General features: G+C 45.0%; 1 protein-coding gene across 3 annotated transcripts in view; it reads right to left on the bottom strand.

Moving 5' to 3' along the window:
• The window catches only part of IL5RA (interleukin 5 receptor subunit alpha), a 41,887-nt gene that overhangs the window by 15,556 nt on the left and 11,965 nt on the right, over positions 1-14,366 (bottom strand). For all 3 annotated transcript variants that reach the window (XM_028101798.2, XM_028101800.2, XM_028101799.2), the window contains exons 8-9: positions 12,563-12,708; positions 9,088-9,226 (exon numbers count right to left, since the gene is read on the bottom strand). In XM_028101798.2, coding sequence (XP_027957599.1) covers positions 9,088-9,226; positions 12,563-12,708 — 285 coding nt within the window. The remainder of the gene's footprint in view (positions 1-9,087; positions 9,227-12,562; positions 12,709-14,366) is intronic.

Raw genomic sequence — 14,366 nt, 5'->3', positions numbered from 1 at the left:
AGCTTATTTTCTGTACATACTTTTTCATTTTTTTTCTCAGCGTTCATAGGTACCAGACACTATGCAAGGTGCTCAGCATGCATTTTAGTGTAATTCTCACAATAGTGTGTCAAGGTGGGCACCACTATCCTCATTTGGCAGATGGAGAAACTGGAGCAGAGAAGGGCCGACTCAGTCCACTGAGGACACAGCTCGCAGGGGGAGCTGGGATCCAAGCCTGGGACTGGCTGAGCCGTAATGCTCTTAACCATGATGCAGGGATCCCATTCCACTGCCCATTATCCCCAAACTGAGGATACAAACGACCCAGACAGGAGCTCCACTTAAGACATCCTAAGCATTTCCCTATCACTGAACACTCTGAGAGTCATCTTCCCAGCTGTATACCACTTCCCTGCAGGGAAGCACTCTTTCACTGTGGGATCCCCACTGTTGGACATAGCTAAGTTGGCGGGCTGTGCTCCAACAGTAGGGGGCTGCATTGCAAACTAGCATTCCCCCTGATGTCCTTAGGCTGCATGCAGTTGGGACTGAATCACTTTGTTAAAAACCTATGACCATTGTATCTTTAAGTTTTAAGGTTTTGTTTTTGTTTTTAGAGAGAGCAGAAGCAGGGGAGGAGGGGCAGAGGGAGAGAGAGAACACACAGCAGAGTCCACACCCGGCACAAAGCCCGATGCAGGGCTCAATCTCACGATCCTGACGTCATGACCTGAGCTGAAATTGGGAGTCAGGTTTAACTGACTGAGCCATGCAGGCGCCCCAAGTTTGGGGTATTTATACCTATTATTTTACAAAGAGGCATTAGTCATACTTTGTAAAATGATAAGGAGGCAAAACTTTCATTTTCCCAAATGCCACAGATACTGGAAGGTTCTAGAACTAAAACTCAGTGGTCTGGGTTGTAACTGAGCATCCTGTTAAACCTAGTTTTTATTGCACTGGCTCATAGCTAATGTAAAGAGCAACTGGGATGAACTAATACCATCAAATGCCATCTAGCTTTATTTCCCAGTCTGATGTCCTGAAAAAGGGATTTTTCTGCTTCATTTCCCCTTTCTGGAACCCACCATTCCATGCTCTTAACCATTTTTCATGTACCTTAATAAATACATTCAGAAACTCCGGACTCCTATTCCGTGTATGGAATATAAATTTAGCAAGGGGTATGTCAGCAGAAAAAAAAGTTATCCTGTTTACAACCAGGTTTAACAGGTAAAGTGTAGGTCCCGCAGAAAGAAAGAGACATGTTGTAAATATTATCAGGGTCACACACTTGCTCCCATTTGTGTCTCAAATTGTGAAATACCTTGTAGTCAGATATGCCGAGCGCTGATAATAGTACCGTTCACTTCTGACCATGATTACAAAAATCTTTTCAGTTAAGCCACTCTCCAGGTATTCACTTCGGCTCTCATTTTGATAAACAAAGCTTTTCACTGAATTAGCAAAAAATACAAAGGCAACTGATTTTCATTCAGTCAAAAAAAGTTATTGATGCATGCAAGGTGCTACGTGGGAAGCAAAGTCATGGTCGCTGCCTGGAGGGAGTTGGCAAATGAGTTGTTTCTCCTGGCCTGGCTTCTGCAGTGTTCCTGATGCGCCTTAGAAAGACTCCCCTACCACAAGTGAGAACAGAGCTCTCCCAAGAGAAGAGAGCCAAGGTCAGCGCTACCGTGAAGAAAACATAAACAGGCAGGTAAACTTAGTACAAGGAAAAGTTTTCACATACTCACTGCCACATGGAAATTACTTGTGGATTATCTACTGTTTAATTATTAATGCATAAGTCTTGAGTCAGTTATATAAATGAGTGAATTAAAGTTAGCATCGACTCTGATTTCACTGAAGGTAGAAAAAAGGGGAACAGGCCCCAAGGGCAGTACATATGTCCTTTGGGTCAAAGTGATAAAAAAAATTTCAATACTGAAAAGTTGGGAGGCCCCTGAATATATCATTAATTTGAATTATGGGGTCTCTGGCCTTGGAGATTTTCTTAAAAAGGATTTCCAGATAACTTGAATCTTTTCTCTGACTCAAGGAGAATGCCTTTCCTACCCTAAAACGGAAGCCACAGATGTTTCTTTTCAGGAAATTGAAGGCCCCTGCTATTTAGTTATGCAGAGATGTTTTAGAAAGAGGAAGTCACACCATCGGTCCTTCTAAGGAGAAGAAGCCCTCCAGACCCTCCACCGCATTCCTGGATGCTCTTCTGACATTGCCAACTTAGAGCATTTGGGAGCGCAGCAGTCCGGCTTCTGGTGACCTTGGCTATCATTTTTTATTTCTCACCCATTTTACCTTGAAAACAAACCAGCTGCTGAAAATTCTGTTCTGTGACGTGGCAGCGTGTGGGGTGGGGGTGGGACGCCGCATGGGAGGGGGAGGGAATGGGATGGTGGGTAGGCGGACTAAAACCTAGGCACCGGACCCGACTTAATCCCTTCATCCGCATCTGGCTGTTTCCAGAGCTTCGTCCAATCGCTTACCCCCTGACGCTGCGACCCCTCTTGGCTCAGGAGTCTGGCATCTATGGAGCTCAGGCTAATAACTCCGAGGAGGGTCAATTTGGCGTGGAAGCCTGTTCCACCTTCAACTGTCCATACACGTATGGCTCTCAGTGCTTCCATATTGATTTTGAATCTGACTTCAGACTTAACAATAGGTTTCAAGGGGAAAGAGCTAATTAGTAAATTGATGCGACTTTTCCAATGAAGCAACCCTGCTCTGTGTTCATAGAACCAGCGGGTGCTGTGAGAACGCAAGCGACACCACCAGCTGCCAGGACACAGGATACGCATGCGTCAGCCTACAAAGCTGCCCGTGGCTCGCCTCTCGTTGCAAGGAGAGGCTGCGGCATCGTTCACCAGCAGCACCCCACACCAGGTCACGGGCTCCCAATGCAAGCAAAAGTCAGAAGCAGCGCTTTAGCCGGGGGAGTTTTCTGAGGCAACTGTCAAGTGGGCTGTGGGGTTTACCTGGTTTAGGGAGAAAAAAAGAGGGCAGTAAATGCAGCCCCAGTGGACAAAACTCAGGGTAGTCCAGGGCCCAGAGCAAGACAGACAAAACGTGCCCCGTGTTCCTCTGTGGAAACGGGGCTCAAGTAGACTGAAACACGGAGAGGAAATGGGGACTGTGCATGCGTGCGCACCAGTGTGTTCGGGATTCTCGAGACAGCTTGCTGCGGGGCTGTTCCTTACCCCTCCCGGGACCAGGCGCGATGAAGTGGAGTAGAGAACTTGTTTTGGCTGTTCTCTGCTTTGCAGGCTTTCCTACACAGCGCTCCCCGTACTCCCAGGCTCCCGGAACTTTGTTCCCTAAGGGCCTGCTGCGCCTGTTCCGTTAGCCGGCTAGCAAGCTCCATTGAAAGCCGGCTGCGGGCATCGCGTACAAATAAGAAACGAGAGGGTGAAGGGATGTCAGCCTGGTTTGGTTACTCGCCCCCGAGGCGAACTTGAGCAGGTGTCCTCTCCAGCTTCCGCTGCCTACTTTGTGAAATGGGTAAGGACTGAAGGAGTTGGTAGATGTAAAGTCGTCCGCCCGGTGCTGGTACACAATAGGGGTGCTCAATAAATATTAGTCATTATAATTGCAATTAAACACATTGTGTCAGAACTGAAGAGTCAAGAGGATTTCCCTAAGTCGTCAAAGCAAGACTAAAATTCGAGGGCTGTCAGAATTCTCAGAATGCAGAGTAATGAGCTCAGCCCTGGAGGGGAAAGGAAGGCACCGAATAATCCAGATACTAGGAAAATAGGAACACAAGGCCTGTAGGGTCCTAATCCTCAAGGGTCTACGTTAAAATGAAATTACTGACAACTTGATCATGGGCTGGCAGAGCATCACCCTTTCACAAACCCTGGCTCCCACTGCCCATCTTCCTGCCTCCGTTTCGCTGGCTGGCACCAAGACTTCTGGGATGTGAACGCATGACAGGGTGGGGAGCCAGCCCTATGGCTTTTGGTTCCAGACCCAGGTCTACCACTTCCTTGCTCTATCACTTTGGGCATTTCCTTGACTTCTCTGCGTCTTTTTTCACATAATCTGTAAACCCACGTAATTAAGGAAATCCTTTGTTTGTGAAGATACACAAGATAGCGTAGGTGAATGTGCCTAGCACAGTGCCTGCCTCAACAGTCGAGTGCTTCCTTCCTCTGAGCTGTTGTCCCATCTGCTGGGCCCTTTGTGGGGTGGGATTCATGCACGGAAGGGCAGTGTGGACACCACTAGAGGTGGCCGTGCTGGAAAACACAGTAGAATGCCCTGCGCCTGACAGATGGAGACAGAATCTGAAAGCTCCCCTCTAGCTAGTCCTCTTCCATCCTTCAGGCTACAGGGACCCCCAAGGGTGAGGTAATCCTGCCCCCCCCCCCAAACTGCTGAGAGCAAGCGGTGGGGCTGCCACGCACTAACCAGCCTTTGAAACCACAAGAACCTGGGTCTAAGGCCACAGTTGACTGACCTGACTACCATGTTTACCAACCCGAAGTTCCCCATTTGCAAAGAAAACCCAGAATCCCCACAAGTTCTCTCGGCCTCAGGTAAGCCCAAGTGGGTTTTTCAGGTTATTAGGTCACCTCTTATTTTTTTTTCAACCAGTTTCGTCAGTGTTAATCTCTTACCTCATGAAAACTTTAGCATTTGCAGAATTCTTTTTTTTTTTAAAGATTTTATTTATTTATTTGAGAGAGCGAGAAAGAGAGAGCACATGAGAGGGGGGAGGGTCAGAGGGAGAAGCAGACTCCCTGCTGAGCAGCGAGCCCGATGTGGGACTCGATCCCGGGACTCCAGGATCATGACCTGAGCCGAAGGCAGTCGCTTAACCAACTGAGCCACCCAGGCGCCCCAGCATTTGCAGAATTCTTTTTGAAGACCGAGGGAAACCGAATTTGGGACCTCTGCGAAGTTTGCCCTTCCCGTTTTAAAAGAAACCTTTGCTCGTTTTCTCGCTGTTTTACCACAGCGAGAGAACTTAAAAAGAAAGTGTGTGGTGACAAAACAGAAAATAAAGGAGAGAGCACAGGAGGTGTGTCCAGGGCTGAGGGGGAGGCTGCAGGACCTGCGCTTGGCTTCTGAGTCCAGGTGACCTGGGCCAATGTATGTGGTTCCTCACCCATTCACAGCCTCTTAAAGTCTAGTCAGAGGACAAAGGCAACAAGAAGTTGCCTGTGGGAACCCTACTTCCATTTCAACCCAAATTCTTAAACATATCCCTGATATTCTGCCTCAGCCTACCTTCATTAAGTCCTTAAAGGCTCTAGGGTGGGTCACGTGGCTCTAAGAACCAGTATCCCCCACCACTGCCCCAAATTGTGACAGGAAAGCTAAAACCTGGATTTCCTTTGACTGACTCGTCTTGTGGAAAGAGAAGCCTCTGAAGGCAATAGAGGACGGCAGGGAAACTTTGCTCTACTCCCGGAGGTACAAATGCTGCATATCTCAAGCCTAAAGAAATCTTTAAATTAAAAGGTGTTTTTTTTTTTTAATTGGTACCTGATATTGTCATGACATAGATGATGGCCTTCAGTTAGGGCCTTCAGTGAAGTCAGGTTCAAACCCAGTCGCTGGTTTGGAGGGCCATTCCTGTGATTGCGGTTAAGACCCGTCTCTGATAAGCAGGTTTCAGAAGGACTGAGCCTGACCAGTGACACGGCAGGAAAGAAATGCAGGGTAGACTCCTATACCAAGCACTCTTTTCCAAAGGGAAGGCTACAGCTGTAGGGCATTTAATTTTCATAATTGCTTTTTTTCATGCATGCTGTGTGAGCTTCATGGAGGGGGTAGGAGGAGAGAGATGTTGGACTGGAGCAAATGGAAGGTTTCATAGGACCAGGGTCAGGAGAGGAGAGGTTTAGATAAACAGGAGACAGCAGAGATAATAAAGGAACAGAAGAATCAGGAAGTTAAGAAAGTCTTAAAAAGGAGAAAGACATGTGAAAAGTGGAAGTTAGCTCTTAAGACAGGCCAGTTGAGGAAGGGCAGTTGATAACGAGTATTGATAAAAATGAAACCAACCGCTACTTCCATTTGAAAACAAACATGTTGCACATGCTGGAGATCCTAGCACAGGAGGGCCCATCTAGGGCCGAGATTCAGGGCCCTTGCCGGCTGGCCCCTCTCACTGCCAAAACTTAGTCTTCCTGGGTCTCACTATTGAATAACGTTGGGCTATCATGGGCTAATGAGTGAACTGAATCTATTCCACTTCACCAATTGACGAATATATCACCTATTTGAGAAAATTAGTTATTAATAGCCACGTCTGGGCCGTTGGATAACTTGATTTATTTAATATCTCTGGGTCTCCATTTCCTTACATTAAAGGAGTTGGACTTAATACGTGAGAACGAGGTGATATTTGAGTGGGGCTGCAGAATGACAATGGAAGGGGAGGCCTCCAGGGCGCCATACACACAAGGTAAGAGAGGAGGAAGGTTGTCTAAAGGAAATGAACGTAGCAACAAAATTGCCTGAGAGACTGCAAGCTGAGCATAATTATGGTTGCATCCTCAAGGGGTAAGGAAGAGCCGTGCAACATATCCCAGAGGGGCCCGGACTTCCTATTATGTTTATTAATCATCTTGATGAAAATGGAAAGTCTGCATTGATTAAATTCACTAATGATCCTAAACTGAGCAGGGGAGTAAATTCTAGAAACGATGGATTTGTAAGGTGAGTGGTAATATTAATCAGCTCATCTTATGAAAAGGGTGGCAGTAAATGAAATGGGATTTGCCATAGATAATGGCAGTGGGGTATACCTGGGGGGGGGATTATAATGAGCCTGGTTCCAAACTAAGAAGCTGTTATTTAGGAAATAATAATGGGAAGAGAGCTCTAAAGTGGAGAGTGAATAATAAATTAAAAACAAGCTTAAAATAAATTCTCATTATGGATCACAATTTCACTCTCAGCACTTTTGTGGTAGGCTGAGGGAGTGTAGAAGAACCTTGGGGGGCCGCTTTCACATTTTGAGGTGAGGGAACTGGGAACTGCGACCCAGAGAGGTTAGGCATGGGTCGCTAGTCAGGGGTGGCAAATCCCAGGCACACTCATTACCACTCTGTACCCTGCCGGGGGTGACAGGAGATCACCACTCCTGAGAGGCCTACACGTAGCCTGAGAATACTTCACAACACAGCACACGAAGCTGGCTCTGATTCCTTGGCTCATGAGGTGTTATCTTTTGCCATCTCTCGCTTGGGTCAGCGAGCTAGACATTGACAGAGTCATGGCTAAAAACTAGATTTCCTGATCTGTCTCTTTTGCTCTGTTAAGTTCTAAACCGTCTACAGTCAACACTGACCTGAACCTCAAACACTCAGAAAGCAGAACTGGCTTCGTAACCAGCGTTCTCCTCTTGGTTTCCATCATGCTGGTTTGAAGTCCCTGGACAGCATTTAAAAAAATCTCTGAAGCTCTATGTGTAGTAATGTTGGGGAGATGCTCAGAAATATCAATAAATTCGGAGCCAACGAGTTTTGTGCCCTTGGGGAATAACATACACCGTTCAAAAAAAATGTGACCAAATGTAAGTAATGAAAATTCAGTTCTACCACAGGCATTTGATAAAAGGAATAATCTTGTTAAAAATTTCCTGGGACTGATTAATGTTCTGTTTGTTTTGCTCTTGGTGAGCAAAGCAAATCCACTCTGTGCAGAAGCAGCAGTGTGGAGGGAGGTCCTGTGTGTGCAGGGTCCGGGGAGCCGGGGGGGGGACGTCAGCCTAGGGAGAAGAGGAGGCAGGGAAGATTGGCCTTGGCAGAATTGGGAGGTAGGTGCGCTTGGCCCGGTCTTGGGTCCTTTTATCCTTTCCTGTCCCTCTTCCCAGGAAGGCTGTGCTGCCCCTCTGAGTTCCAGTGGGGTGATTTGGGGGCCCTCCCATAAGGCTGTGCTGATTGTGTGTTGCACAACTCTAGCTGGTGCCGTGCCCCTTTGCAAACTCTGCATGGCCAGTCCCCTGGCAGACTCACAGCCACGCTGCAGTTCTTAGGCCTTTTGTGATCTCACCCATCCTTCCATGGAAATCTACCTGATACGGGTCTAATCTGACTCACATCCTCATAATCTAATGGGTCACTGCCCACGAATTTCCTGAAGACCCACCCGTTAGCCTAAGTGAATGACTTAAATAGAAAATTTTACAACAGGCCTGAAAGACAGCTCTCCTTAAGTATGCTCTTCAAATGATCGTTGAACGCCCCATAGGACGAGTGAGAGATAACATTCACATGCTCGACCAGCCAAAACCACAAAGTTAGCTCCCAGGACCTCATAATTGTTTAATTTGTTCAGCACTTTGCAGCTTGCAGAATCCTGTCACCCCGTGGCCTCCATCTAAGAGCTCTGGAGCTGGATTCTGCCAACCTCAGTTTGAATCCCATATCTGCCACTCGCTGGGCATGCAGAGTTAAGCAAATTGCCTAAACTTTGAAAGCTATTTTCTCATCTGCAAAATACGTTTGTTGATAAGACTAACGAAGGTAATGCATGTGAAGCATTTAGCAGTGCTTGGCAAACAGCCATCAATAAATGTTAGCTATAGTCATTATTTTTTATTTCACAGTACCCTGTGGGGCAGGTGAGGTGGATATTATGTGCTTTGTCCTGGGAACCCAAGCAAAGTCAGAAGGGATTTTTCCAAGGGAATGTGGTCATTACGTACCAAAGCTGGGCGTTACATCTGTGCTATGGAAGTACGACTCCCATGTTCCTTCCACTGGTCCGCATTCTCGAAGAGCTCATGCAACACTTAACCACATTCGTCCACATCCTCAGGCTGCATGGTTGCAGCGCACACGAGATGGGTTAGCTGCCTTTTCACTGTCTACCTCTGTCCTAAAACGTCGATGGAAACCCAGTACACCCAGGCAATGACAAACACAGGCTGTGAATTTTCTATCTTTAAGGTGCAAGGCCACACCGTCCAGGTTGTGGGATAGCCATCTGAAGCCGAGTGAGCACGGCAATGGTCAAAAGGGCAGTAAACTGAGAGAAGATGAGGCATTTTGGGTCCATGAATGTGTTCACTTTCCAGGATTATCAGTTTTAACCATGAGAAGGTCACTCGCTTTAAAAGAGACTTACCCACATGTACAGGTTGGCTCCACTCACTCCAAAACCCCATCTGTCTGCACACAGAACTCACTGCTGCTCTCACTTGAACGGAATACTTAGAAATATCATCAATTATCGAGATGAATGTATTCGTCGTCATTTTTTCTGTCTAAATGAGGAAAAAAATAGCATTATAAGAATCTCTGGACACGTAATTTAAGTAACGTCAGTTATCAGAATGGAAGGCCGTACCTAAGTAATGTGACTCACCGTTACCTGACCCATTTAAAATCCATAGGACATACATTGATTTGTTTATTCTAGAAGGCTTCAGTATGGATGTGCCGGCAGCTACCCTCCAGGGTAAGCGATCTCGTAACCAAAATCAAGAAAAAGTCAATCATAACATCTAGATAATTTATCTGGGCCCAGCTGATGTTTCCAGATGAAGTGACTGGAGTGGCCAATGGTAGAACGCATAATCCCCCTCATCTCGTCCTTCCATATTGTCAAATAACTAAACGATATCACCTGGTTTCCATCCTATTCAGCGGGCATCACCAAACTACAACATGTGGGCCAGTCTGACCCGCTGCCTCTTTTCGTAGGGCCTGCAAGCCACGGATGGCTTCTATATCTCTAAATGATTGAAAAATATCAAAAGTGTATCTCATGACACAGGAAACTGAAATTTCAGTATCCACAGGTAAAGTTTTACTGGAATACACCTGTGCCTATTTGTTTACATATTATCTATGGCTGCTTCTGTTCCACAGCGGTAGATCTGAGTAATTGTGATAGAAACTAAATGGCCTGCCAAGCCTAAAATATCTGGCCATTTACAAAAAAAAAAAAAAAAAGTTTGCTGAACGCTGATGTATAGGAATGTCTCAAATAACTGGAGCCAGGGAGGGCGCCATGATAGAGAAGAGGAAAGAGCAGAGTCCTTGAATCTAGGAAGGGCTGTGTTTGAATCCTATGCTCCAAACTAGCTGCAAGGCAAATTCCTTGACCTCTCTGAGCCTGTTTTCTCATCTGTAAAATGGGAATAACAGCACCTGAGCATGAATTACTGAACTAAACGGTATCTTTGTAATTCCAAGTTTAAGGATGTATTGGGTTGAATCCTATGAAAACTGTCAATATTCAACCCATCTTTGAGCAAAAACAGCAATGTTGGTTAGTTCAGTACAATAACGCAGACTCAGGAAATGCTAGTTTGCCACAGGGAATTTGGGCTAACATTGTCCAGTGTTACAGCGAGGCTATCTTCTCACAAATGAGCCTTTCTCCGTTACTCTCTCTGCTGGTCAGTGTCCACACCGTTCACCTAATCCTTTATGCCCCAGACCAGAGATGCATCCCTGACACCTGCATCTTACATTCTTCTGGGTGTGTCTCCTTTACTCACCCCGCCCCATGACCACTGCCTGATTGGTCTTGTTATCTTTTGCTTGGCCATTTGCCAGAGCCATTAACCCCACATGCCTATGTCCACATGGCCCCCTCCACATGCATCCAGCTTTCATGCTGCTACCAAAATTATTCTTTGATTTTGCAGATGCGGTCGCATTTCTGTATTGAATAAAACCCTTCAGTGGTTTTTCTGTGTCTATGGCAGTGGTTTTAAAAAGAGAAACCACTTTTTTTTTTTTTTTTTAGCAAAATCTCAGTCATTCGGGGAAAAGTCTCAGTGTAAGATCCAGACTTGTTATCCCAATGTTGGCTTTCTGTCCAGGCCGACTCACTTACTGCCACTTGGCTGGAGGAGCCATGCTCTCTTAAGCCTTTGAGTTCTGCCTAGACCCCCTGCCACTTCGAATGTGCTTGGCTGACAGGGGTGGGTCAGGAGCTGTTTATTACTGAGCCACAGTGAGGGAAACACAGAAATCAAAATGACAGTTGCAGAGCTCTTGTAGCAATTTGACTTTGCCACAACATCCAAGCCCATGATCGCTGGGCTTCTCTCTGGGCATATTTGGTTTTTCTGGCCTTTGATTTTTATTGTATTTTACAATTAGAAATTAAATGAGAAATCTAATTAAAAATTGGAAATTAGATTCAAAATTTTAAAAAAAAGCCAGTCTTTCAGCATAGGTGTTTGGGGAAGCGCTGGCTACAGAAGCTGGTCTCCTCTTCCAGTGTCACCAGGCATGATTTTGTTCAATCTTCATAGCGGGGGCCCTCAGCGGGCGTTGCGTTGCCCACCCCCTCCTCTGGACCTCTGTTGGCTCTTCCAGTGACGCGGTGAGGGTGTCCACTAGACTAGGCCCCTTGATGGCAGAGACTGGAGTGGCCGATAGATAAGTAAGATGTCTTACTTATCTTTATACTTCCCACATAGAAACCAGTTTGTAAGTATTGGTTAAATCAAATTGGATGGAATGGAACTTGCTTTGCCTACTGTCAGTACGATGCCAGTGGTGATCCTAACTTCCCTAAGCTTTGCCAGCTTAGTGACTTTGGGCCAGTGGCTTAATCTCTCTGCCTCACTTTCCTGCCTAATGGGAATGAGAGTGACTTAATGGAGTTACTGGGAGAATGGAATAAATTAGCATAATGAAGCTTGACCCAGAGCTGATGCTTCATAAATGCTGGCTGGCTTCTCAGTTCCTTGACCCTTGAACGTGTGCTAACGAGTATATTTCAGTTGTAGTGAAAAATAGGAAACATAAAATTTACCATCTTAACTATTTTTAAGTGTACAGTTTGGTAGCTGTGAATACATTCACATTGTTGTGCAACCATTTCCAGCACTCTTGTACCCTCCAATACCGAAACTCTGCTCATTGAACAACAGTCCCCATGCCCCCCCTCCCCCCAGCTCCTGGAAACCACCATTCTACTTTCTGTCTCTCTGCATTTGACTACTCTTGGTATCTCCTGTAAGTGCGATCCTGCTGTATTTGTCTTTTTGTGACTGGTTTATTTCACTTAACACAGTGTCCTCAAGGTTCATCCAGGTTGTAGTATGTGTCTGAATTCCCTTCCTTTTTAAGGCCGAACAACAGTGCGTTGTATGGATAGACCATGTTTTGTTGATCCACTCGTCATCTGTCCGGGGACACTCGCATTGTTTCCTCCTTTTGGCTGCTGTGAATAATGCTGCTATGAACATGGATGTGCAAATTTCTCTTTGAGACGCTGCTTACAGTTCTTTTGGATGTATACCAAGAAGTGGAATTGTTGGATCACACGATAATTCTATTTTTGATTTTTTGAGAAACTGCCATACTGTTTTCCACAGTGGCTGCAACATTTTATATTTACACCAACAGTAGTGCTCATGAGTTTTTATCTGATCTTTGTGTTATCTTGAACCAAAAGTATGTCCTTTCAACACAAAAAGACAGTAAAGTTTGGTTTATTTTTGCAAAACTTGGATGGATATGTTACCTTTGACCTTGTTAGTACCAAGCTATAACCACAGCTGTCACTGAATAGAATTTTTAAAATGTTTCTAAGAGAATGCTATCATCAAAATTGGAATGATCTGAAGAATTACCTGAAAATAATTTTTCCTCGTGTTGTAAATCTTCACTTCATATTCAAAGCAATGATTTGGAAAAGCAGAAATGGGTTTCTCCCACTGAATAGAAAGACAGGTTCCTTCAGTCTCTGCTGTGACATTCAATGGAGGATTAATTCGATCTAGGTTAGAGAATGAAAGGTCAGTAGTCTGGGCTGATAAATCCAATCCACTCACACTCCTCAAGGCATTTCTAAGATACAATCTTCTCAAGTATCTACCCTCGGGATTTAACTAACTGATCCCCAGGCCACAAGACCCCAGTGGCTCACAGATGACTCCTACCTTGTAGCACTGAAGAGATCTCTACTGGAATCTTACAGGATTCCTATTCCAAATGGCACTGAGAGATGGAGTCCCTTTCCCCTTCAGCTCATTGCAAGACCCACCTCACTATCCCTGTTTCTCAAATGGGACCAAACAGGGTCAACCTCATCCTGGAGAGAAATTGCTCTGGAGCTTCCACTGAGCCCTCCCTCTACTGAACCAGGTGTGTGGCCCTGGGTAGTAATTCCCTCATTCTGAGCTTCAGTTTTGTTTCATTTTGTCTTCTTTGCCTTCTTTCAGATTTGTTTGGGGGATGGAGCAGGAAGCTTCAATATTCTCTTGCATAAGAAGAATGGATTGGGCCACATTTGTCTTAACTTAAACTCTAGAGTTCTTTTCCCTGACTTATCACTTGATTATCTTATAGCCTTGAGGTGTGGGTGGAAATTATTTCTAAGTGAGCGTTCTTCTCTTAGGTTATGGGACTTAGATCTTACAATTAATGAATCGTAAGGATAAGCTAAGAATGGGACCTATTGTTTCCAGAGCCTGCCATTCCCTAAGCAGAAAAAATTTAAGAATGTATTTCTTTTAGTAATATGAACAATTTATCTCAAAGAAATGAAAATCATACAGGAAAATGAATTCCTGTGGTCTGTATCAGGTCGTGTCCATTTTCATATTAATATTTTTTCCTAGGTCTACCTCAGCATTTTTTTATTACCAATTTTCAGGAAAGTGACATTTTTAGGTCATCTGAGAAATAGACTATTGAATAGAAGTGCATAACCTCTTCAGTGAGATGGTTCTTTAAACAGTTCATTTCATAGAGATATAGGTAAATCCTGTCCCTTTAAATAATATTTTTTATATTTATAATTATGTATAATTACCAGGCGTTCTAAGCACTGTATGGTTATTAACGTACTTAATTCTCACAAAAGCCTTGCAGGAATTGTTAATTTCTCCCCATTTCTTTCTGATGAGAAGACTGAAGTACAGAGGAATGACCAGCTTGTCTACAGTCCCTCAGCTAGTCAGTGGGGGAGCCAGGATCCAAGCCCAGGCAGCCTGACTCCAGAGCCCATACCAGTAAATATGCCACAATTGAAATCTTGAGCGTTAGTAACAAGAATGCGACGTGAAAGGCTCCTGATGAGTTTCATTAGTACAAGTATCTAGGATGGAAGGAGACTATTTCTATTTTGAGAACCGAGCAAATGAAACTTTAAATAATACATTTAGATCTGAGAATCATATGCTGAGCAAAACATTTTCAGATCACCCAGAGGAGACAGACCAGAATGGTAAAGGATCCTAAGAAGAAAGCAAGAGGAATTGGGGGTGGGAAGCTTGGGGAAGAGAAATCTCAGGATGAGAAAGCTGGCTGTCTTTGATTAGCTCTGAAACCATTTGGGGGGGTGGGAAGGGATGAGAATTATTTGGGGTTGGTACCAGTCCATCACAGGACCAATGGGCAGAAACTTCATGAAATGAGTCAGAGCTGAGAAAG

The sequence above is a fragment of the Eumetopias jubatus genome, unplaced genomic scaffold (genome assembly GCF_037043125.1).
Source record: "Eumetopias jubatus isolate StellerSeaLion01/CBP00866 unplaced genomic scaffold, mEumJub1_p1.0 scaffold_1, whole genome shotgun sequence".
Classification (NCBI taxonomy): Eukaryota; Metazoa; Chordata; class Mammalia; order Carnivora; family Otariidae; genus Eumetopias; species Eumetopias jubatus.
The sequence above is the reverse complement of the archived record's forward strand: the minus strand, read 5'-3'. Positions and strand labels throughout refer to the sequence as shown.